This window comes from Phodopus roborovskii, unplaced genomic scaffold (assembly GCF_943737965.1).
Source record: "Phodopus roborovskii unplaced genomic scaffold, PHOROB, whole genome shotgun sequence".
NCBI lineage: Eukaryota > Metazoa > Chordata > Mammalia > Rodentia > Cricetidae > Phodopus > Phodopus roborovskii.
In genome coordinates this window covers 37,206,758-37,231,182 of record NW_026126517.1, presented here as the reverse complement: position 1 = coordinate 37,231,182, position 24,425 = coordinate 37,206,758, and the positions used below count along the sequence as shown (strand labels likewise).

General features: G+C 41.4%; 2 protein-coding genes across 9 annotated transcripts in view; one reads left to right on the top strand and one right to left on the bottom strand.

Annotated features, from left to right (window-relative positions):
• Window positions 1-24,425, bottom strand: part of LOC127231843 (leukotriene A-4 hydrolase-like) — an 820,404-nt gene that overhangs the window by 16,680 nt on the left and 779,299 nt on the right.
• Window positions 14,685-24,425, top strand: part of Lrrc49 (leucine rich repeat containing 49) — a 96,289-nt gene continuing 86,548 nt past the window's right edge. Inside the window, exons 1-5 of one of the 8 annotated variants that reach the window (XM_051197659.1) lie at window positions 14,685-14,998; window positions 15,656-15,712; window positions 17,787-17,874; window positions 22,022-22,219; window positions 22,553-22,655. In XM_051197659.1, coding sequence (XP_051053616.1) covers window positions 14,951-14,998; window positions 15,656-15,712; window positions 17,787-17,874; window positions 22,022-22,219; window positions 22,553-22,655 — 494 coding nt within the window. In that variant the 5' untranslated portion in view covers window positions 14,685-14,950. Of the gene's footprint in view, window positions 14,999-15,255; window positions 15,401-15,655; window positions 15,713-17,786; window positions 17,875-22,021; window positions 22,220-22,552; window positions 22,656-24,425 lie in introns of those variants that run through there. The other 7 variants (XM_051197660.1, XM_051197661.1, XM_051197663.1 and 4 more) reach the window with 7 other exon arrangements.

Here is a 24,425-nt window from a genome sequence, read left to right as displayed (position 1 = left end):
TAAAAATAGCCTCAATGATCCTTCTCTGATGGAGTGGGAACTCAGATTAAAATTAGCCCATTTATGGAAAATTTCTAGCCCATACCCCAGCCCAGGAAGATGCTGAGTATGTGGCAGTGGGTGTGGCTTTCTGGATATAGCTTTACCAGAAAAATCGTACCCCAAATGGGACACTGACATTCTCACTGTTTCACCTGCATCTCCCTCCCTGGTAAATTAAGAAGTTATGGTTCTGCTTTTGTTCTGTTTTTTTTTTTGGGGGGGGGGGTTGACACAAAACTCTTTTAGTTGAGGTAGCCTTTCAGAGCCAACTTAATCCCAACTTCACTGGTGTAATGAAGGACTTCTCTTGGTTAATATCAGCACCTTCCTGTAGTTTATTCCCAACCTCAATAAGAACTAGGATACTTAGCTGGAGCAGTGGTAGTGGCGCACACTTTTAATCCCAGCACTTGGGAAGCAGAGGCAGGCAGATCTCTGTAAGTTTGAGGCCAGCCTGGTCTACAGAGCTGACCACTCAAAGATACATGTACTCAGCAGTTCTAATGTGAACTGTCAAACAGTATCTAGTGCCCCTTATTTAGTTATTCCCCTCTCCAATTTTAGATGGATACATGCCCCAACTAAGTAATATATTCCTTCAATTGTTTTGAATATTGTTATAACTATCAAACTAAAACTACCAGAAGTTAATATATTTGTATATACATACATACATACACAAGCACATGTACACTGCACACACACACACACACATACATATATATATATATGAAATTCAGATATGCTTCCCCAACCATTTCCTTCCACCCATTGGCTAGAACAGCCATGTCAGGCTCAGAGATGAAAACCTCTTGAGCTAAAAGGAAGTTCTGGACTCGTTTGTGTGGTTTGTGTGTCATAATTAGAATTATGATTTGGGAAAGAATAGATGAAATTCATGTCCACTGTATTTTGAGGTAACGTTCTTGTAACAGCTTGGATTATATCTTAACTATCACTTAGTATTAATTCTAATAGTAAGACATAATATTAACTCTAAATTTGAGTGATATAGCAGGGAAATACCTAGCTTGGGCTCTAAAATATAATAGTTGCTCAATAAATTGGATATCAGTCCTCCAATTTCTAGAATCTGAATTTAAGAAATTTAACAATCTAATATTTATTGTATGCCCAAAGTGTGAAAATTATGTAAGAATGATACAGTATTCCAAAATAATATGATTCTCCTGCTAGGGCAGGCAATTATGTTATCATGGGGGAGTAGATTCTTTACTTATCCATCTAATTCCTTTATAAGAATTGCACTGTCCACTGTCAATGTAGTAAATAGAATCCCAGTCTCTGCTGCAAATGGCAGAGATGGCTGTGGCTCCTGGAAGGCCTTTGGTTACTGTCACCTACTCTCTTAAGTTTGAAGTATCCTCCAAGAAAAGGTTATATTATCCCAAGTTTGGGTCCCACCATTTAAAAAAATAGTACATTGGGGCCAATGAAATGGGTGCTTGTTGCCAAGCCTGATGATTACCTGATTTGATCTCAAGAACATACAAGGTGAAAGGAGAGATTTGACCGCTGACCTCCATGTATACCATGTCACAATGTGTAACCTCCTCCACTAAATAAATGTGAAAATAAAAATACCGCATTGCTGTTAGAGCAGGAGTTTCCTTGATGTATACAGTTTGTGAATTTCTGGGGTGAGGAGCATGAAGGTTCATATGAAGCCCTTGTGTATCTTTACTACCTTGTTGGTGATTGTCCTGGCTTTGACTCATGCATGCCACTTTGCCTTGTCACCATGACAGATTACATACCTTCCAACCATGAACCAAAATAAGTTCCTTCCCACCATGTTGCTGGGTATTTTGTCCCAGCACTGAGAAAAGTAACTGGTATAGCATATAGCTATACTGTTTTATCATATATATCAGAGCATGCATTCAAACTTTGCCTGCAATTGTTGCCTTGCTAGTAACTGGTTGACCAAGCCAGTGGTGAGTGTGATGGGTAGAAGTAAATGAATACTATAGGGTGTAGGGTGAACAACTACACATTACAGTCAGAAAGGAGATCTTGTCTCCGACCCACCAACCCCCAGGAAAACACACAGCAGCTAATGTGCTGCCTTGAACAGGATGTGGACTCTGTTAGGTCAAGGATTCTTGGTTTTGACTGGACATTAGAATCACTTGGAATGTTTAACAATTTTTTTTGAATACTCTATTCAATTAAGAATTCCTTCAAGCATCTGGCTTGGCTATCAAAGTTCCCCAAGTGATTCTAAATGCAGACACATTAAGAGCACCCATGCCAGACCTTTCATGCCCAAATTTTCTATAGATCTGTGGTTTGGCTATTGGCTCTCCAGACTTCAACATGGAACTAATCTGATTAATTCAAGCTCAGGGTCTTTATTGAGACACAGGGAAATTCCAGAATGAATTTCTCAGGTGTATTATGTCACCTTTGGAAATTACAAAAGCAAATAAAAGCCTATCTCTGGGCTGGTGAGATGGCTCAACAGATAAAGGGACTTGCCTCTAAACCTGAAGACCTGAGCTAGAACCCTGGGACTTATACTGTAGACAGGGAGAACTGATTCCCATGAGTTATCCTCCAACTTCTACACATCTGCTGTGGCATATGTGTGTGTGTGTGTGTGTGTGTGTGTGTGTATGTGTGTGTGTGTGTGTATGTGTGTAATTGTAATTAAAATGTGATTAAAGAACAATCCCATCCCTTTTTTAAGTATTCTAATGTGGAAGAAACAACTGAAAATGAAAGTCCCAGGAGAAGTCCAAATTGCAGCCTCTGTAAGGTCTGCATGCTTCTGACACCTTCAGGAAACAGCTAAGCAGATTCTGAAGATGCCACAGGAGCCACTGAATACTCATCCCAGAGCTGGGGTAGCCAGGCACCACAAGCTTGACCCACTAACAAAGTGTCCATTGTCAGAGAGGATGAATGAGTTGGGGCTCAGATCAGTGTTTGACTTGTGCTTGTCTGCCTGAGGGCCCAGACCTAGCCCTTCTTTACAACCCATGGTTATAGATCTGAGGCCCATTAGAAATCAAGCATCAAAATGGAAAGTGCCGTTCCTCTAAAACCCTTACAACTTACTGAACAAAAAGAATAAAACTTTGGAACTCTAGAGGTTGAGGTTACACTGGAGGAGCATTCTCAGCTAACGTGCAGAACACTGTCACACAGCTTTGGCACCTCTTGGGCTCCTTAGTAGCTATGGTGCCTGTGGATACAACTATGTCCAACGACTTGTCAGAGATGCTCAGTGGGCAGGCTGTTGTTCAGCATAGAGAGTGGGGCCAATAAAGGAAGTCATCAAGTGTCTTGATGCACTAGTAAAGGGAATGGCCACAGATCTTTGGGCGGTGCTTCAGAGCTTGAATGCTATTCTAGTTTAATTTTGATGCTGTAACAAATTCCCTGCCTAAGGAATGATGTCTTCCACTGTAGGCCAGACTGTCCCACATAAATTGATAATCAAGACACTCCCCCACAGACTTGCCCACAGATCAATCTGATCTAGGCAATCCCTCAACTGAAATTATTTCTAGGTTGTGTTAGGTTGATGGTTAAATACTATCAGAACAGATTATTTATGACATTACCAGGTGAGAAGGGTGGGTGAAAAGGCCTGAAAAACCTGACTCAAAAGAGTCAGTGCCTCCTCATTTGCCCTCAGGCTCTGAAAAGATGAGGAGACCTTCAAGTTGAGAAGGGTTCTGGGGTTATTCTGAACTCCAAGTCAACTGAGCGTCAGGTCTGACCTGAAGGAAACCTGGACTGGGGATCTGGTGATAGGTTTAAGTGGTGGGTGCTTTGTTGTGAAGAATTCTGCTGGTGACTGATCTAGGCCAGAATTTTGAAGAGCCAAGTGAAGTTTCTATTCCCTCTCATAATCTGCTCTCTATCTTCTTTCTCCTGCCTCCAGAGGAAGGTCTAGCTAGGATATGGACTGAGTCACACAGGCCAGACTTTGTGAGGGAATTCGTTTTTCAGCTTTCCATTAGCAAGGCTGTGAGGAGTACGAGGGATCAAAGACAAGAATGTTTAGACTAGAGCTTCCTCGCTGTGGAGGAATGTCCCAAAGCATGATGGGATTTATTGGATCTTTCTGAATATCAGTGCAGTGTTTTTGTGCCCCCTGACCCCCTCCCCACAACTACAGAGGGGACTGAGATACACTGAAGTACTGCAAGGAGACAGGAGTGGCATTAAATATGGCCTCCACTAGTCCCCCCCTCCCCCAGCCATCCCAATGAGATGTTAGGAAACTGATGCTCAGCAAATCTGAGCGCCATGTGGTGTTAGTTTTTGTTTATGACCAAGCATCTAAACAACACGATATAAGAAAGGAAAGGTTTGCTTGAGCTGTGATTTTCAGAGCTCCAGTACATCATGGCAGGAGGGCGAGGCAGAGATGAACAACCCACCTCACCAACCAGCGGTTGGAGTGAGAGTGAGCGCTCAAAAAGTGAGACAATGAGAATGTGCACTAGCGGGTCTCCTCCCTCTCCTTCTCCCTCCTTCTCCCCCTCCTCTTTCTGTCTCTCTTTCTTCCTCTCCTCCTCCATTCCCTTTGGGACTCTAGACTGCTGGATGGTGCCACCCTCATTCAGGACACATCTTCCCTTGTTCAAATTTCTGGAAATGTCCTTAGAGACACACTCTGATGTTTATTATCTAGGCCAGTGGTTCTCAACTTTCCTAATGCTGTGACCCTTTAATACAGTTCCTCATGATGTGGTAGCTCTCCCAACCATAACATTATTTTCATTGCTACTTCATAACAGGAATTTTCCTACCATTACAAATCCTGATGTAAAATATCTGATATTCAGGATGGTCTTAGGCATCCCCTGTGAATAGGTTATTAGACCTGCAAAGGGGCTGAGAACCACTATCTAGGCACTTCTCAATTCAATCAGGATGACCACAGTGTACTTGCTAAAGATTGTGTGGCTGGAATTTTCACAGCATAGATTTCTAGTCATGTTAGCTAACAGCCAATCATCACCTTCCCAATGGCACCACTGAACAGTCCTCTGGAGAAGCCATGAGACAAAGGTGTGGAAGATCTCCGAGGGGGGGGGGAAACATGTTAAAATTGAGATGAAGGAGACACCGTGTCTGCTGTGCTCTTAGAAAAGAACTGGAAATAATTTTCTCCCTTTTTCCTCTCTAATTTCTCTGCCACAGCTACCATCTGCATTATTTTCAGACTAGTGCCGGGGTCACGCCTCCTGGAGCCATTCTGAATGAAACAGTCTGAAGTAGAAGTGGCCACATGTGCTCTCATACTCCACAATGTCACCTCTGTTTTATTCACCCCAGATGTTGCAGCCTTGGACTCGAGAGCATTGTGTTCTTCCTTCTTTGGCACGATTGTCCCTGGGGAGAAGGGAGGGGTGATAACTGCCTGAAGGGTGGTCAGACTACCCCATTTTGTAAGTTCTAGCAACAGTGCTAAAGAAAACTTACAGTATGTTTTCATCCAGTGGGGAAAACATGTTATGTTCTGCATTCTTGCATAACCATGAAACATCTGGTGTAACTTAGCTTAAAATTTCCTTCCAGTGTCACATTTGGGCTAAATGATACAGAGACATTTCCACCCTAACCATAAGAGACCAGCCTTAGAGTCATTATCACATGTGTTTGGTCACACCCACTAGGGAATCTCCCAGGGCAGCAATATGATACATCTCAATGATAACTCATTGTTTCTGTGTCACATCAAACCACTCCTTATAAATGGACAGGGCCCAGAAAATGGAATTTAGGTATTTAAAGGCGAGTGGCAAACACTTCTGAGGGCTTGGCAAGGACTCTTCAGTGTGTTCAACCAGTTCTTATCAAACTTGAAAGTGAGCCAGAAGCCTTCTTAAAACTCAAACCCTGTGCCTGGAAAGGTGTCTCAATCAGCAAAGTGCTTGCCATGCAAGAATAAGAACCTAAATGTTATCCCTAGCACTGAAATGAAATCTGAGTGTGGTGACAAGTGCTAGTAATAGCAGAATTGGGAAGGCTGAGTCAAGCAAGATTCTGGCTCAGTCATCCTAACTGAATCAACACACACACACACACACACACACACACACACACACATTCATATCCTGGTTCTCATTCTGAGTTTCAGATTCAGTAAGTCTAAGAAGAGCTTGATGAATCTGTTCTTCTAACAAGATCCCAGGAGATGATACTGATGTTACTGGCCTGGGGACCACGTGTTCAGAATCACTTAAAACTTTGGACAACAAAATCGGTGAATCAGACTGGTAAAACTTCCCCTCTGTCATAACATGTTGTCCTGTGCTTTTCCAAACATATAAGTTTTGGGACTACAGGGAACCCTCCTAATCATTGCAGATGGAAGTAGACTTTGGTACAAATTTGGTAGTAAAAAAAAAAAACGTTAATAAATAAGGATCAATTCCACCTAATAAATTGCAAGTGTAGATATCTCTAAGGAAATAATCATAAATGAAAGATACAACAATAATAAGTAATAATAAGGTAATGTCATTATATGTCAATTTGCAAAACTAGAGTCACCTAGGCTTATGACTCAGACCTTCTAAAGGAAAGCCCTTGCCTTTGTATTGGGTCACACCACTCCTTAAAGCACAAAGGTAGCTATGTATAAAATGCTAGGCATATGGAAATTACATATGCATGCAACATTATACCACCATCAAAGTACTTGAATAAAGATTTAATGACAAGGTAAAAAGCCGGTGGTATTTTACTCAGTGGAGCACAGGACGGGGAGATAGCCTAGACACTAAAGCACTTGCCTTTCAAATAGGAGGATGTGAGGTCAATCCCCAGAACCTATAAGAAAAAGCCAGGCATGGGGCTGGGGAGATGGCTCTGTGGTTAAAGGCTCTCATTACTCTCCCAGAGCAGTGAGCTTGTTTTCCAGCACAGACACAGACATGGAGTGGCTCACACTGACCTGTAACCTCAACTCTCAGGGATCTGACCTCTTCTGGTCTCCTCACACACTTCGGGCATGTGCACAGTTCACCCCTACCACACATAGACATAATTAATTAAGTCTTAAAAGAAAAGGATAGGTGTGGTGATGTGTGCTTGTAACTCCCGTGTTGTGGAGGCAGAAACTGGTGGGTCCATAGGGCTCACCACCTGCCTGTCTGGTTTGCTTGGCAAGTTCTAGGCCAATGAGAGACCTCAGACAGAGGTCTGGATGACACCTGAGGATGACACCTGAGAAACAACATGGGAAGGCTTTTTCCTAGCCTTTATGGGCATGTGCACAAATGCCCAACTGTGCACACACACACACATATGCATACACACATACACAGACACACACACCCTAAGATACCTGTAAGATAGATCAGCTATGCTTTGTATAACTTCTTCTGTTCTTACCTTACAACATACTAGCTAAAGAACACACTGAAATGTTAGCATGATGGTTTTTGGATGGTAGCATATTTGTACTTTAAATTCTAACCATTTCTTTCAAACCTAATCTCATGAAATACTGTGTTCCATCCATAATACCCTCCCCAAAGAGCCCCAGTGTCAAGGGAGCTCATCCCTCCAGTTGGCATGTGATTGGATACGGTACAGACACCTGACCAAGGTGAATCCATTGGTGGCTCTTGTAAATTTGGAGTGGAAAGCACCCAAACTGTGGCTAGACAGCTATTGTGGCCTATATTCATGTAGATGTAAGGTGTTTGAGCATCTTAGGCCAGCACCAGTAGAGGAGGCCACTGTGGACCACAGCTTCATCAACTAATATGGTCTGTACAATGTAGGCTCACTACCTGAGAGGCAAACATGCTGCACGCATGAAAGCACTATCAACTATTCCGTACAAAGCAAGACCGGGAAGGACCACAGGTATGAAACCATTGCAGCTCTGATCTTTTATGCTTCCAGTGAGTTCTCTTCTGGCCTTGAGCTAATTAGAGTGAGTTCCTCTTCCTTGTAGTAATTATGTCCCAAATTAGCAGGTGACTATTCATTTATGCAACTTTGTTTGTTCTTACCCTCCTCCCCTGAGTGTTTTTAATTCTATTGTTAACAAGAAAGTGTGACTGAAACTACAGTAATGAGTTGCGACAACAAAACAAATGAGAAAATACCCATCAAAATAAGCCTGCCTATTTATAGGAGACTCTTCCCCTCTGCGCCGCCCCCCCCCCCCGCCCCTCCTCAGGAGACTCTTCCCCTCTGCGTCCCCCACCCCTCCTCAGGAGACTCTTCCCCTCTGCGTCCCCCGCCCCTCCTATTTCTCACACCTGGCTTCAGAACTGGGAGGTTCTGTTTGATTACTTCAGTTTGGTACAAAATCCAGGAGACACTTGGTTTGGAAAATGTCAAAGCAAAGTTATTTTCCTGTCCTGTGCTAAGATGATTCCAACAGCAGAGACCAATGCAGAATGAAGTTGGGCGTTGGTGGCACACATCTTTAGTCCCAGCACTCAGGAGGCAGTGACAGGCAGATCTCTGTGAGTTCGAGGGCAGCCTGGTCTACAGATCTAGTTCCAGGACAGGCTCCAAAACAATACAGAGAAAACCTGTCTCGGGGAGAAAAAAAAAAAAAAAAAAGATTCAGAGGGTGGCTCTCCCTATTGATTTATAGACCTGAAGACTGAAATGGATGAGTCGTGGGCAAATGGGATTAGGAGGGGTTGCTGCAGAGCAACTCCCAATTTGTCATCAAACTCTACTGTGACACCACACCAGCCCAGCTGTGGTTTATCATTTGTAGACATGTTCAGGAATGCCGTACAGTTACTTACCACTGTTTTGTAACCGTCCAGATTCCTGTGGAGTTGTGTGGCTCAAGCTGTGATGTAATCATGACAGGACCATTAGGAACAGGCCTGGTAGGTTCTTCTTATCTCTCTCAGGGTCATCATACCACTCTGAGCAATCCACCTTGTTCTAACAATGATCAAATATTAACTAGAAAATGGCAGAAATTCAATTTTATACTTTTTAAATATGCTGGATGATCTTTGAGGGCAAGGACTGATTTTTTTTTAAACCTTGTTTCTGTTTTATCCTCAGTTTATTGAAGGAATGAAAAAATGTTCATAATGGGTATGAAGACATGAACATAAGGAGTAAGTATTTGGAAGTAACTTCCCAAGACATCCAATTTGAGGAATCCGGAATCATCATCTGGAAACCTGGAATGATGTTGGAGATAAAATAGTGATGTAATTTTAGGCTTTCCAAAAGTTTACATGTCCTAAAAGGAAATTTGTCAAGAAAGAGAAAATTACTGGCATTTTTTAATAAAAGAGGAAATTTAAACCAGAGAGGCTCATTAAGCAGATCTAAGACAGCTGCTGTGTCCACTGGGGAAGCTAAAATTGTAGAACACAGAAAAAATTAGGGACACTTTTTCTTCCAGAGATTCCAAAGCCCATGAGAGGATATGCAGGCTTAAAATGTCTTAACAAGTTGGATTTCTGTTTCCATCTGCAATTGACCCAATTTTAAAAATGAATATATTTATTTATTTTTATTTGGGTGTATGTATGTGTGCCTGTTTGTCTGTGTGTTCAGATGCTGGTGGGAACCAGGCATTTGTGAACTGCTGGATGTGGGTTCAGGGGACCCAACCTGAGGACTATGCAAGAGTAGCAAGTGCTTTTATTTTCTGAGTTATCTCTTCAGGGCCCCAAGTGACCAAATTTTATTTAACAATTATGGCCCATATTGCATCATTGAAGTAAAACACCACATATACTCAAAATACTAACCAAATGTATCAGGTTTGAAGAATAGGAATATGGGAATAAAGGGATAAAAAAGTAGTAATTGACTTTTCTTCCTTCCTTCCTTCTTCTTCTTCTTCTTCTTCTTTTTTTTTTTTTTAAGGCAGTCCGATAACCTACTGGCATATCAGGTAGTATTTGCTGCATAACAAATGATACAGCTTTACAGCTTAAAGCACACTGCTGATCATCTCACTGGTCTATGGGCCCTTACTTGCATCTGTTTAGCCACCCTCTATGTAAGAGGAGGCTCAATGACCTACAGTGTCCTCATTCACAGAAATACAGTAGAATTACTCCTTGAAGAAGCCACCTGCTTCTCAAACTGGCACTCTTAGCCTCAGTATGAAGTGTTTTCCTAGCAACCCTGGGCTCAGTCACACATCAAGGGGCAACCCTGATGCTCGGGTACTTTTTGAATCTCAGTTTGAGCTACTTTTGCTGAGTAAGTCACATGGCCAACCACAGTCAAGAAATGGGGAAACAGATTTCACCTCTTGATAGGAATGCCATAATTTCTGGCCTTTTATGCAATCTATTGAACTAGGTTGTACAACATGTTCATGGAACAGTAAAACAAAGATTTAGGAATACCAGAGATGCTGTCAGGAGCCTGGTCTCAGATCAACATGTGACTATCTGTCCAGTGGGTTTCTTTGGGGCAAGGCACCTGTGGAAACAGACTCACTTGCAAGGACCAGTAGACCATGGAGCAGCACAGAAATTTGCAAAATTTGTGCAGTTTGTAGGGTCTTTTCTCTCTCATTATATTGTTGATTTTTTGGTGTGGCTTTTAGTTTTACATTGTCAGTCACAATGCAACAGCTATAATTTCCCCCAGAAATTCTGTTCTTTCTTGAACATTTCCCCCCAAGATTCAGCAGAGGGATATTGCTTCTCAAATCTCTTATCTGGAATTCCTAATCCTGGGAACTTTTCTGACTCCATAGAGATAGGAACATATGAGAAAATAACACTTAGAACATTAATCCTGTTTCACAGTTCTGGAAAGGAGAGTCAGACATGCACACACAGAGTAGGGGGAAAGCCTCAGGAATACACATAGTGTCAACTGTTGAGAGTAAGTTCCCTGGACACCAAACATAGCATCATTGGCAGGATCTGGTATGGTCCAAGAGGAAAATCACAATGTAAAATATGGGGTGGAGAGATCCATCTTTACCACACAGGAGCTTATATTGGTGGGAGGAGTATAGCACAGTGAGATAGGAAAAGAGTGCTTTGTCAAAGTCTGCCTTTTACAGAGAGATTGGGACATGGGACCCTCTTGTGGAAAAGGACCCTGTATTTAAAAAAAAGTATATCTCACAGACATGAAAGAATTGTCTAGGTTGGAATATTGTTGTCCTTAAAGTGTTGAATTCATGTCTATTACTTTTTAACTTTGTAACCAAAAGTAGCTGCCAACTGACATAAGCGCTGTGAGAGCAGGATGTGTCTGTTTTGATATTTAGTTAAGTCTGCAAAAACGCTGAGCTCTATGTCTAGAATAAGGCTGTGTAGGGGGTGGGAAAGTGTATTTGGGGAAGTACAAAGGGGGAACAATGGGGGCTTTCAAAATAATGATCATGATGTACTTCTTAAAAGTAAAAACATAGGGGCCAACAATAAAGCTGTTGATGTAAGTCTGGTACAAACAAACACACACACAAACAAAACTGTTACATGGCTTAAGGTGTTTCAGGCCACCTGAGTGTAATCCACCTGGTGGTCAGATTTCTTCTTTTTCCAACACCCCTTCATCATCTTTGGACCTGAGCCGAGGCTGGACCCTGGCAAGAAACAATCCTTGTCTGTGGAAATTCATTATTCCCTGGTGGTGGTGGCTAAAGCCGTACCTTATTAAAACAGTCCTGCTAGGAAAACTTGCTTAAGAATGATCTCAGGATGCAGTATAATATTTGGAATATAACCTGGGCAATGGTGGTGCATGCCTTTAATGCTAGCACTCGGGAGGCAGATCTCTGAGTTCAAAGCCACCCTGATCTACAGAACAACATGTTTCAGGATAGCTGGGGCTACAGAGAGAAACCGCCTTGAAAAAAAATAGAGAATATACAGCTACAAATACCACCATGGGACAATACCAAACATGCACTAGGTGTCTGAGATCCTTGTGACTTAAAATTAAGCAGGTGGTGATGATTCCCTTGGAAAACCTGCCAATCCAGTCCTCTTGGTTCCATAGAAGAGCCACCTTTTCTTTTCCAGGGCAGGAATTAAGACCTGGGTGGTAGAAAGTGAATGAATGGGTGACAACACCTGAATAGCCTAGTTATTAACATCAATATCAGGACTTAGTGGCACGTGAGTGTCATGCCTTGTCCCAGAGGAAACCCTTTAAATTAATAATAAGCTTGAGAATATGACCTGGAGGAAAGATTAGGAAACATTCAAAGGGCAGGCAGAAGATACACGATAGTCACCTGAAGCAGTTAAATGGTGGGTTTTTTTCAAGTTATTACCCGTTTTTGTATGTGGCATGGTGCACATATGGAAGTCGAAGGCCAACCCCAGAGGGTCAGTTCTCTCCTTCCACATTGTGGATCCTGAAGATTGAACTCAGGGCACCAGGATTGATGACAAGTGCCTTTTAATGGCTGAGCCTTCTCAACTGGCCATAAACAGAACTTTTTAAGTAGGTGAGCTAGGGAAGACTTTCATGTCATCTATCACTAAAAAGCTGTGTCAGCATTGGGTTGGGTTTGCTGGAAACAGGAAGGCTGGTGCATTAGGGTTCCATAAGGCACAGACTAATATTCTCAATATGTACGGAAAGGTGAGTTATTAGATTGGCTTATTGGATGTGGTCCTGGTAGTCCAACGATGGTCAGCTCACCCCAGAGGGGCTGAGAATCTGCTAGTTGCTCAGTCCAGGAGGCTGCACATCTCTGGAGTCCCAGTTGGGCACTTAAAGCCAGGAATATTCCTGGAGAGCTGCCGGTTGGAAACCCAAAGAAGCTTGCTCTAATATTGGAGAAGGGATGAAGCAACAAGCAGGTGGACTTGCCAGGAGAAAAGGCAAGCAGGCAGGAAGCAAAGTTCTCATCTTACATTTCCTTTCACCTGGGCTGCCATTAGAAGGTGCCACTCACACCAGAGGGTGAGTTCTTACTGCTTCAAACAATCTGATCAAGGAAATTTCACCCTGATGTGCCTAGTGGCTTACATTTTAGCTGATTACAGATCTAGTCAAAGTGACAACCAAGATTGGTTATCACAGTTGAATTGATGAGAGTTTTGCAGTCAGAGATTACAACAGATAATTCCCCTAAGTTTCAGCTGCAACAAGCATGGGCTAACTCCCATAGTTTTATGCAGCTCCATACTGCTGACTTGGCTGCCCAGGCCTTCCTCCATGCTTTAGCTAAGCATTGCATCTAGTGTCTCCACAAGCTTCAGGGTATTTAGCATTCAAAAAATTGCCTGAAAATGAGTCAACAAAATGAGAACAGGCTGAACATAGGCTTCAGAAGCAGGACACATGGGCCAAGGGTTGACTGTGATTACAGTCAATGCTTAACATGATGGATATTGCACATCAGACATTGCTCTAAGTGGTTAACATTATAGCTCTTGAAAGACTATGACAGAAGAAATGATAACACCCTTACATTACAAATGAGGAATCTGGGTACAGGAAGGTAAGTGAACATGCTCAGTAATTAAAGAACTATCACTGAAGCCCAGGCCTTGGCCACCAAGTTCACTCATGTACCCACCATGCAGCGTATTGATGGTTCCAGAAAATGGGAGAGGAATAACTGGTTACTTCATGGAACAGCTGAGCAAAGTCTCATCTTGGTAGAAAGGAATACAGCGAAACCAAAATCTAAGGTCAAGGAACAGTTAAGGGCAGGAGTCTTAAACTGAGATGTAGTAAGGCAAAGTTAAAAAATGTGCAAGGATGTGAAAGTTGTGTTCATAACATTGCTCCAAAAAATATGTTTGCATTTCAAACAGTGACAGAATATTCCTAAAGAAAGGGTTTTATGCATCCACACAGTTGTGGAAAGCAAGTTGGTATTGAAGAAAGAATATTGGTTTGGTAATTGAAACTACAATAAAAATTCCAGGCCCTTAACTCTTCTGGATGAGTCTCCTCATGTAAAAATGATGTCTCATATATCAAAATGTCAGTTACTGACCACTTGAGTTCTTAGCAAACTGTTCTCAGATTTACAACTAAATATTTCTTCTGCACAATTATGGAACCATTGTTTAACACACATAATGGTAATAGGGCAGGAAGTTGATTGTCCCAAAGAGGGCTTGGAAGTCTTTAAGAGAGCAAGCAGTGGTATTCAGATGCAAGACAAGAGTAATCCGTGTTAATGGGTGGTAGAAAATGTTAAGCAGCGAGGGCAAGATGCGAATTTCAGCTCACCAGGAACACGAACCTGAAGGCAGCCAGTATCTGTCAATAAAAGCTTAAGTACATGGAGGGTTTATTAGCAAGCCTCATCTTCAATTAGTACCTTCACAGCTTCCTTCCTTAGTCATTTTATTTATTTGTTTGTTTGTTTTTATTTTGGAGCTAAGGGCCAGGGGTTCCCAGGTCCAGAGCACTCAGTCCCTCTGCCTGCAGTGGCCTCAGGGAACCCGGCTTCAACTTCACTGTTTGTCTCCAGGTCCGGCTGTATCCTTCCTGGCCTCGGCTCAGCGGAAGTGCCGAACTGGGGTTCCAAATGGGAAGGTTCTTGGGTATTTTCATCCAACTCTTTTCAGCGACTGTACCAGGAAAACCGGGAGATGCAGGTAATGGGAATCAAACTTCCCGCGGGAAGAGTTGGGGCGGGTCGTAAAGAGGAAAGGACCGGAAGTCGCGGTTGCCATAGCCACCGATGTGGCCAGCCTCTTCCCCATTTTATCCTCCTCCGGATCCCGCTGTTTTCACGAGGCCCGAAAAGCGCCAGAACGAGGAAGTGCTGACGCACCGGGCCCCACAGATACACCCCGAGACTGACCACTCGGACGGTCAGCAGATCTGGGACGAGGACCAGACCGGAAATGGTGGTTTCTATGGCAACCCCTGAGCGGGTTGCCTGGGAGATGACCCCTTTTGGTCTCTCTGAATCTTCGCTGTAGCATTACCTCCAAGGAGGATCGAACATCCTGGACTGTCTCCTGCCATGATTCCCGGGAAATACCGCTCCGTTTCTGGCCGGGCTGCAAACAATGTGAGCTGGGCCTTCCTGCTTTTTCTTCCTTTCCAGTACTCTTGTCCTCTCTGACTGCCGTCTTTGTCCTAGGTGATGGGCTGCATAAATGGGGTCAGGGCCGCTCAAGCTATTGTCTGACTGAGGCTAGGGGTTTGTGGGCTAGTCCAAAGCACTCGGGAGCATATTTGAATATGGTATGATAGTGTTTAAAATCTTGTCCAAGATCGGAGCTCTCCAGAAGGTGGAGCTGGTCTGCTAGGTAAACACTGGGATTCCTTTGGTTATCTCCCACCCCCTTTCTTTCTTTCTTTTTTCTATTGAGAAAGGAACCTGTTCTTAGACACTCCCACCTCCTTCATTTGAGCACTGATACATTGATTGTCAAGAGAAATGGCAGGGATCCAAAGCATGAGGTACAAGGTGGGTTAAATCGGTGCCTCCGACATTTTGAAAAATAAATCAATGAGAGCTTTTAATTCTTAGACATTATTTTACAAATCTTCAGAAAATGGTTATTTACTAGAAAAGCGAACAATGATATAACATTTGACGGTTTTTCAAATTTTTTGATGTCTTTGTATGATGGGTGTGTGTGTGTGTGTGTGTATGTGTGTGCGTGTGTGTGTATTCATGTGTATTAAGAATACATTTTGTGATTTAATTTTTACATTTCAGGTGAACTGTGGACTGCATCTGGTTATTCAAACGTCGTCACTTTCTGACAAAAACAAAGTAAGATTTAAGCAAAATTGTATTTAAGTTGAAAATAAATTGTCAGATATTCTACACAAATAGTTGCATGTCTTAACAATAGATTCTGATCTGGAGATTGAATATATCTATTTTGGTTTTCAATGTAAAGCAGGCTTAATTTTCTGCCTACAAAAAGCTAAATCACCCCTCTTTTATTGACTTAGGCTATTCCATTGGTTACAAAATCCACCCCCCACACACACACACATTTAAACATTTCTGCTGAAGGTGTTTCTTAAAATTGGCTGTATGACATAATTTAATTGAAAAATGCTTTTATTTCTTAGACATAGGTAAAATGGCAAAATGATGGTGTCATTCTAGTGGCATCTCAGGAAGAATAAAATGTAACATTTTAGGAGGGCTTCACTCTGTACTTCATTTCAAATTAGAGAAGAAAAACTGGCTTAGCAGAGGAAATATTGTTACAATGTTTTCATAATGTATTGAGTGTGAAATTCTTGTTTGTGTGTGTTTGTGTGTGTGTGTGTGTGTGTGTGTCTGTCTGTCTGTCTGTCTGATCCCCCAAAGCTGGAATTACAGGTAGTTGTGAGGCACCCATCATGGGTGCTAGGAAACAAACTCAGATCCTATAAAAGAACAGCAGCGGTCTTAACCAATAAACCATCTTTCCACACTCAGCATTTACCTGTAATATCTTGGAAACTTCCAGAATTGCTGGCTTTTCTTTTGTTTTTTGAGATAAAACCTTTCCTTCCATTCCTGCCTCATCTCAGCACATACCCACCCTCCCATGCTATTCATACACAATTCACTTCTCCCTGTAGCCAAAGTGTACATGTTCAACCTTCACAATTCAATTGTTCCCTAAGAAGTTGTGAAATAGACATCCCTGGAGGAACTCTGTAGTATAAAGGCCAGAGTTTACAGACAGCAGCAGGAAAAGAATAAACAAGGGCCAGAGGAAGGTGAATGGAAGGGAGCCACTAGTTTAGAGACTGCATCTGCTTAATTATATATAAATGTGAAAATAGCAAACACTTCCTTGTTTGACTGTCCTGATCTTGTCATTTGATCATCTCTAACAACAGCTGAATTAATGGAAAATGTATTTGTTTTGATAATTAAGCATAGTGGATTGTTTGTAAAACTTTCCTAATTGCCTTTGCCCGCTTATCCTTTTCTACCATTATAGAAATGCTTTTAGAAATGCTGTGTGTTTTAAACATCCTTTTTGTACTATCCACTTTTCTGTGTGTAGACATATAGTGCTCATGATGATAAGATGCAAATGCTGATGTGTTTATTGGATGGGAATGAGAAGTATCATAAGTCTTTGAAGATATATTTTTAAAGCTGTTATGGCTAAACATAACAGGACATTCTGGTTTTGGCTTTTCAGTCCTACTATGAAAATTATTTTTAAAAATACTAATTTAAATTTTTAAAAAAATTCTTTAATTTTTAAAACAATAAAATTATTAAAAGAGGCAGTTAAAATTCTTCTTAAATATGAAAATTTATCATGTTAAAATAGATATTTAAAGTACTTAAAAATCAAAACAATTCCATTTAGCTTTTATTGTTTTTATTGAGCAAATGATTATTTCAGTCATTGTATTTGTAGAAATTATATTTGTGGAGAGATTGTAAGTATTTTAATCTTATCTTCTATAACTGTCTTCAATTTTATGTTTGTAAAGTTATACCTCCCTTGCAAGTTCCAATTTAGCCCATTTTAAAGCTTACAGCTCAGTGGCACTAAGTACATTTACAGGGTTGTACAACTATCACTTCTGTTTAGTTCTAGAACATTTCATCATTCCAAACATAATCCCCTATTTATTAAGCAGTTGCTCCATATTCCCCAGTTATTTTAAACCACTTAAAACCATAAATATGCTTCCTGTTTTTATGAATTTTCCAATCGTGGGTAGTTCATGTAAAAGAAATCATATAATATGTAGCCCTTCCTGATGTTTTCAAGAGTCAACATTTTTTAAAACACATTTTATCTGTTATTTTATAATAAACTTCATTTCTTACTGTCACTTTTTTCTCTCAATATCTTTCCTTAAATGCTATTTTGCAGGTTGAATTCAAGCTTAACAGAGAAACTCCATCATTTCCTGGTAGACTGTTACAACATGACCTGGAGAGAAACTACTCAAGTAGGCAAGGTACTGTCAGTGAGCAGAGAGCAGACTCCTTTTGTCTGAACAGTATCATTTCACATTGTTGTATGACAAGTGCTTGAATTACAAAATGAAAAATTTAGTTGGTTACAAAATAGGTTTGCTATTTATTTAAATCAGAATTGGTGATATAGATCTACACACACACACACACACACACACACACACACACACACACACACACACACACCATAGTGGATTGCTTCCAGTGCATTAAAACAAACAAACAAACAAAAAAAAAAACAAACAAAAATCTTCAAAAAAACTCATTTTAGTTTGAAAATGGGTTGTAATAGAGAGTAGGAAAAGAATGTTCTGGTTGTATTAGAAACAAAAATGATGGCTAATTAGTAGATCTGAGGCTATGGAAAGACATGTATTTTGAAAATAAGAAAACAGTGGTAGGTTAGGAATAGAAAGAAACTGTCTTCTTCCCACACATCACGAATCACAGGCTTTCATCATTAGAAGCCTTTATCTTGATGTGAGTCACTTGGGAGTTTATTAAAAATGCAGATTCTTAGTGAGTCCCTCTCCTCTTCCCCATTCTGGTTTGGTAGGTTTTGGGTGGTACTTGGGGGTGTACATTCACAGTGTCAGGGTGATCTGTCACTTGTGGTGATGTGGTTTGTGGACCACCCTTGTACTGATGCTAGGTCATATGGTTTGGTTGTACTTCTGAAACATGTTTTTAAACCAAATGAGCAAAGGAAAGCCTCCTTCCATCTCTGCCTGTTAGGAGCACTTGCTTCCCTATCACCTCTGCCTGCTTTCTGATCCTGTAGATTTGCCTGCTGAGGGGTGATCAGTATAGGCCCTTTGGTTGTCCATTTCATTACTATGAATAGAAGGCAGTATTGAATAGTTTGGATATTGATCAATATGTCCTTTTTTTGTGGGTGTGAGGAGTTATCTCTGGGTCTTCCTCTTGGATCCATTTAACCTTACCTGTCTTGTTTCTCTTTCCTACATTCTCCACTCAAGACTTTTGTCAATTCCTGGAATCCACCCCACTTAGCTCTAGATTTAAAGCACAGGAAGCATCTGTCCCCACCTTTCATTTGGTTCCAAGGGTGTTCCTAGAGTGTGTGCTGTGCTCTCTCCACTGTTCCCAGCATGGAGCTGCAAGTTCTCAGCTAGAGGCCATTTTACGTCTTCATTGTGAATTTCTTTCAAATTCTTGCAGAGTAGCATCTTGATTTTTTTCCCTCAACTGTGGACAAAAATTTACTTTCTCAGATTTTTTCTAGAGGTAAAGGGATTGTAGTTAATTTATATTTGTATGATAAATGATAAAATATTACCAAATTTTTGCTGATGAGGAAATAGTGCAGATATATTGATTTTTGTGAACCTGAGACAAAGTTTTATATATAAGCCATGACCCATAAATTACAAAATAAATTTAGGCATAAAGAAACTGAATTTACTTTTTCTTAAAGGATCCCATTCCAAGCCATTTTCTGTGACAAGACTCGCATTTGATATGTCTTAAACTGTGGACTCTTCCACAGTCTAGGCAGTGTTATGTAGAGAAAGCCACATGAGTTGTAACTATTATCTTGACTTCTGTACTCAGTTTTCTACAACCTAGAGCATACAATCCTGGAATAAAATTTAGATTGACAAATTAAAGAAAAATTCAAATTCAAATTTTGTCAGGCAAGAGGACCTCTGTGTAACCATCTACACTCTCATATCTAGTCCTTCAAAACCCATTTCAGACATTTTCTTTTTTAATTAACCACACAAGTCTACCTGCACAACATAACCAATGGTTCTCTCAGTCAAAATCAAGGAACTTGGTGTTTCAAAACTAAAGTTTAGCCGTTAGACCAGAAAGATTTAGAGTCTAACTCTCCGTGTGTAATTTTCTGTAGGCATTTTAGGTGTTATTGAGTGTTAGTCCGTGTCCTCAAGTTTGTAAGAGCTGACTACTTCAGTGACTCCTGCAATCTTATCAAACCCCTTAAGTGAACATGTACAGTCTATACAGAGGGAGGAGGCAATACTCAACTCCTGACATCATGACAAACAAGTGGAAAAATCTAGTCAGACTCTTGGTCATCAGATCATTCTCAGAGATGAGGCTCATTGCACATCCACCACAGTGTGCTATGTTCCCCAGCTGCCTGTCTCTCTACAGTCTCTTCTACCCTCTCCCATGTCTAGCCTACACCACACCTCATGAGCATTTTAACCAGTGGTAGACCATTTTACCTCTGAGCACTTTGAGGTACTACTTACACTAAAATGCAGGAATTTCTGATTGGTTTTCTTTTAAAAAATAGAAATAAAACACAAAATAGATTTTCAGTTAAGCTCCTACAGAGTGGAAAATCTCCTGATTGGCCCCTACAGCTAAATTCTGCTGAGATGTAAAATGAGACCAGCTGTTAGGAGATTGCAGATCTGGTCAGGAAGTCAGGGCAAGTGTGACCGAAGAGTAACACCAACATGGGGGCATGTGAGTGCTTACACCCGCATTGCTACATGGCTGTTCAAAGATTCTGTGTTTCCCAGGGTTATAGGATCTCTGTGTAGATGTTAAGACTTTTTTTACCTAAACGTTTTTGTTCTTTGCTGTCTATGGTAGGAAGTATATCATATCAGTGGTAAACAGAAAATAATGACATTTGCATGTAAGAGGAGCTGAAAGATACAAGGGTAGAATTCTTTTATTCACAAGGTGTAAATGAAACTTATTCTTTGAAATTTGCCTCTGCGTTCCAAGTCATGGAAGGTTTTGATGTACTGTTAAATCTGAGATCACCTTGAAGTCCTGGTGGTAATTCAAGGAACCTAATGAAATGTTAATCAGACAAAATGAGATTCTTTATCCCCTTGAGTTTTCTTTCATCATGTTCCACTGACTTTGACAGCTAATCTTTATGCTGTAGCTAATCCTTGAGCTGGTGTTGGCTTTGGACTCCAAATCAGTGTGTTGGTTTCTGTGGCTTGGGGATCCTGCCAGCAAGTGATCCTAGCATTTGATGTTCATTGCTGAGCATGGTGTCAATTCTAGATGCTTACCTCTTGGGGCAGCATGGTTAGATGTCTTAATGTTTCATGTTCTTCAGGAAAGTGAGATGTGAGTGCTGATTATTTTGTGGAAAGCATGAGCTGCTTTTGTAGACCTGGAAAGGCCAGCTGATACTGATACCACTGCTTTTCAGTTAAGAGGTGGTAGCGGCTTGATTTTAGGCTATCATCATATCTCCTGAAAGCTTGTCAGCTTCTAGGGTAGGTTTTCCTCTTTTCAGGTAGTCCAAGCAGCAGCGTTCTGTGGTGGTCTTGGAGTCTCTCATCCTGCCAGTTGCTTCCATCGGGTACTTCCTTGTCACTTGCTGCTTATAGTGGATGTTCAATCTACAGAGACCAAAACAGTAGCTATCCTCTGGTATTCAAGTTTTTGGAACTTGTCACCATTGCTTCCAGACCACTCTATACTCTTCTATTTCTTTAGACTTTTTCTTAGTATTCACCTCTTCCTAAACTCATCCGTGATTTTTTAAAAATTATCCAGTAACTAGACACATTATGTGCAAAGGTACTGTTCTTTTTTTTAAAAGAGTAGTTCTAAGTACTTTAAAAACGTACATATGGATGTTTGCCTGCATGTGTGTCAGCATCATAAGCATGTGGTGCCTCCAGAGGCCAGAAGAGGGAGTTGGATGCCCCAGAATTGGAGCACAGATGGTTGTAAGCTGCCATCTGTGGTTACGGGGAATTATACCTGTATCATCTGTGATAGCAGCCAGCGCTCTTAATCACTGAGCTAATTCTGCAGTGCTGTACTCTTCTTTCATAGTCGGTGTCTTTGCACATTGTTTTAGCTTACTTGTTTAGTATGTGCTTTTTCCAAGATGAAAAGCTTCTTAGCATCAGAAACACCCAGCCTTTAAGCTTCATTGGGTATCGTGTGCTCCCTGAGCCTATCTACAGTATCCTAAATTTGTCGCCACCCTCTTTGGCATCTTTGCAGCATTCTCTAGTTGTAGCAGTGGCCTACACAGAGGGGGAAGAACTGATGTGAGGTTTACATTTGCTATCCCAAACTACTTTCTGTGTCTGTCCTATAGCAAAGTCATGTATTATGTAGCTTTGTGATAAACTTTTTGATATTTTGAAGGAGATGGAAGAGTAATAAGTCCGTCGCCTCGTAATAAGTCATCATGCATCTCATCCACAACAAACGTGACAGAACTCTGTGGGCTGGACATGAGAACTGCCACAAGCTCCTTGTCAGCATTTGGAGACTCTTCCATTCAGACACCTTCAAAGCCCAGAATCCGGCAGGGCTGTCATAGTGCTGGCCCCAATGTTTCTGGTAATGAGGGGCTATCATGTAGTGTATCATGTAGTTGGCATGTAGTATCAGGAGTCTGAACTGTAAAGGGATAAAGATAGTGCTAGAGCACAGCTAGATTTTCAGCTTACCTATCAGGCAAGCAAAAGCTATTTGGCACCCACAGAGCACAGAACTTAGGGCTGAGGAGAAGGAAACAACCCCAGCATAATAATCAATTTCTAGTACAGAAGCTGCGGAAATGTCTAGAAAAGGTATCTGTAGGCTTCAAAGTTCTCTAAATCAACTGTGGCTCTAGTTTCACAACTCTTAAGATTGGCCTTAATGAAGTGGTTTGTTTGTCATTTTCAATAGGTGATCATATTAATCTGGTGAGTTCATCAATGCCATCATTTCCTATTCTCCAGCGTTCTTCTGAAGAGAAAATTCTTTACTCAGACCGGCTCACCCTAGAAAGGTGAGCACATTTTCTTTTCTCCCTTTCATGACATCTGTCTCTCCTGTTTGCTTCAGATCTTCCCTCAGATGTCAACATCCCAAAGGTGACTTTCCATGGCTGCCTTCTCCCCAGATGCGGTCCCTACTAGCTACACATGCTCATCCCCTTCTCTGCTTTATTTTCCCTTTAGTACTTACCATTTTCTAACATGTTAAATACTGACTTGTGTTTGTGGTGTGTGGCCTACTAGAACATAATCTTCATAAATAGTGATTTTTTTAAATTCAGTTATGTTCTTAGATACCTACAACAAAGCCCAGTAGAAAGTGGGCTGTTGGTAACATGGTGTATAAGGAGGTGAATATTTATATGGTTTGATGCCCTTCTTTATAATCAGGAAGGGATCTGTAATGGGATGGTGGGTGTAGGCTCCCAACAGAACATCTGCAGAGTGCTGCTGACACATGGATCCAGCCCTCCTGCATGTACCAGGAAAGGCTCTGCTCTGTAGGCAGAGTTCTAGTTGAGAACAGCCTCTCTCCTGACAACTTTAGAAAGTGAGTTGGTTTTGAGGTTTCCATTCTAAATATTGCCTTATGTTTATAATTTTTCCAGTAGCATCCTCATCTTTGAAAGATTATGTAGGAACTTCCCCTTCAGTATTTAAAACACATTCAAGAAGAGTAACCCAGTCTTGTGGTACGTGATCTTAGCAGGGGCTCTGTTTGTAAGACTGTGACTATGACTTTTGGTGCCACTGTTGTAGCTCGGGGGTGACTTGAGCATATTTAAAGGTGAGGTTTTGGTAGCATGAGCCTATAGAATGGAGAAGCCAACACTTGCTTATCAGGAAAGTCAGGGCCAAGGAAACTGACCCCTTCAAAGGCTGGCTGTGAGATGATAGCACCACAACGATGCCATAAACTGTTGTATGTGTAGTCAAGAAAGTTGGATCAGCAGCAGGGAACCACCTTGGGAAGCCTTGTTTGACAGCCAGTGGGTGGTAATGATCTCTGCATTGTTGTATGTGTGTGGCTTCGTGGTTGGGGGTCCAAGTGTTCAAGGGAAGATTCTAGCCCTAAGAAGAAGTATGTGACCCTTACTGATTTGAAAGTAGGCCTGACATGCCAGGAAGACAGCCTGTTCCAAGAAGGAAACAGATGTCAAATCTTGGCCTCCACAGGCATCAGTGGTGGGGTGGGAGTTGTCATAGCCCAAGGCTTTACAGTCATAGCAGAGCCTTCATGAGGGCATTGCTTCCTGTCTTGTTTTGGTGGAGTGGCAGGGATTGCTGGGGTAAGGAAAGGTTACTTTATGATTTTTGAAAGGAGGGCAGTTTGTGATTTTTCCCATGTAACAACTGATTCAAAGACCAGAGTTGAGGCTTTCACTATGAGAGACAGAGACTGAATAGGGAGGACACAATTCAAGGTTTTCTAAGAGCAAAGCTACAAACTTAGTCTAACATATTTGTAATCATTTAAGTTATGGTTTATGTAACAGAAATGTCAGCTGTGAGAGTATAAAGCATGAGATGAATTCTAAATCAGAGCCACACAAAACTGGTGCTATTGCCTAGTGGCTTTTACTTTCAATTTCTCCAGAGTCTGTCTGTCTTTCTTATCACTCTCTTTCTTTCTGAGACAGGTTCTTAGCCTGTATCTATTGCTGGTCTAGAACCCACTATGTATATCAGGTTTGCCTCAAACTCAGATACTCAACCATCTCTGCCTCTGCTTCCTTAGTGCACCACTATGCCCAGCTTTAAAGGCCTGTTTATAAAGCATG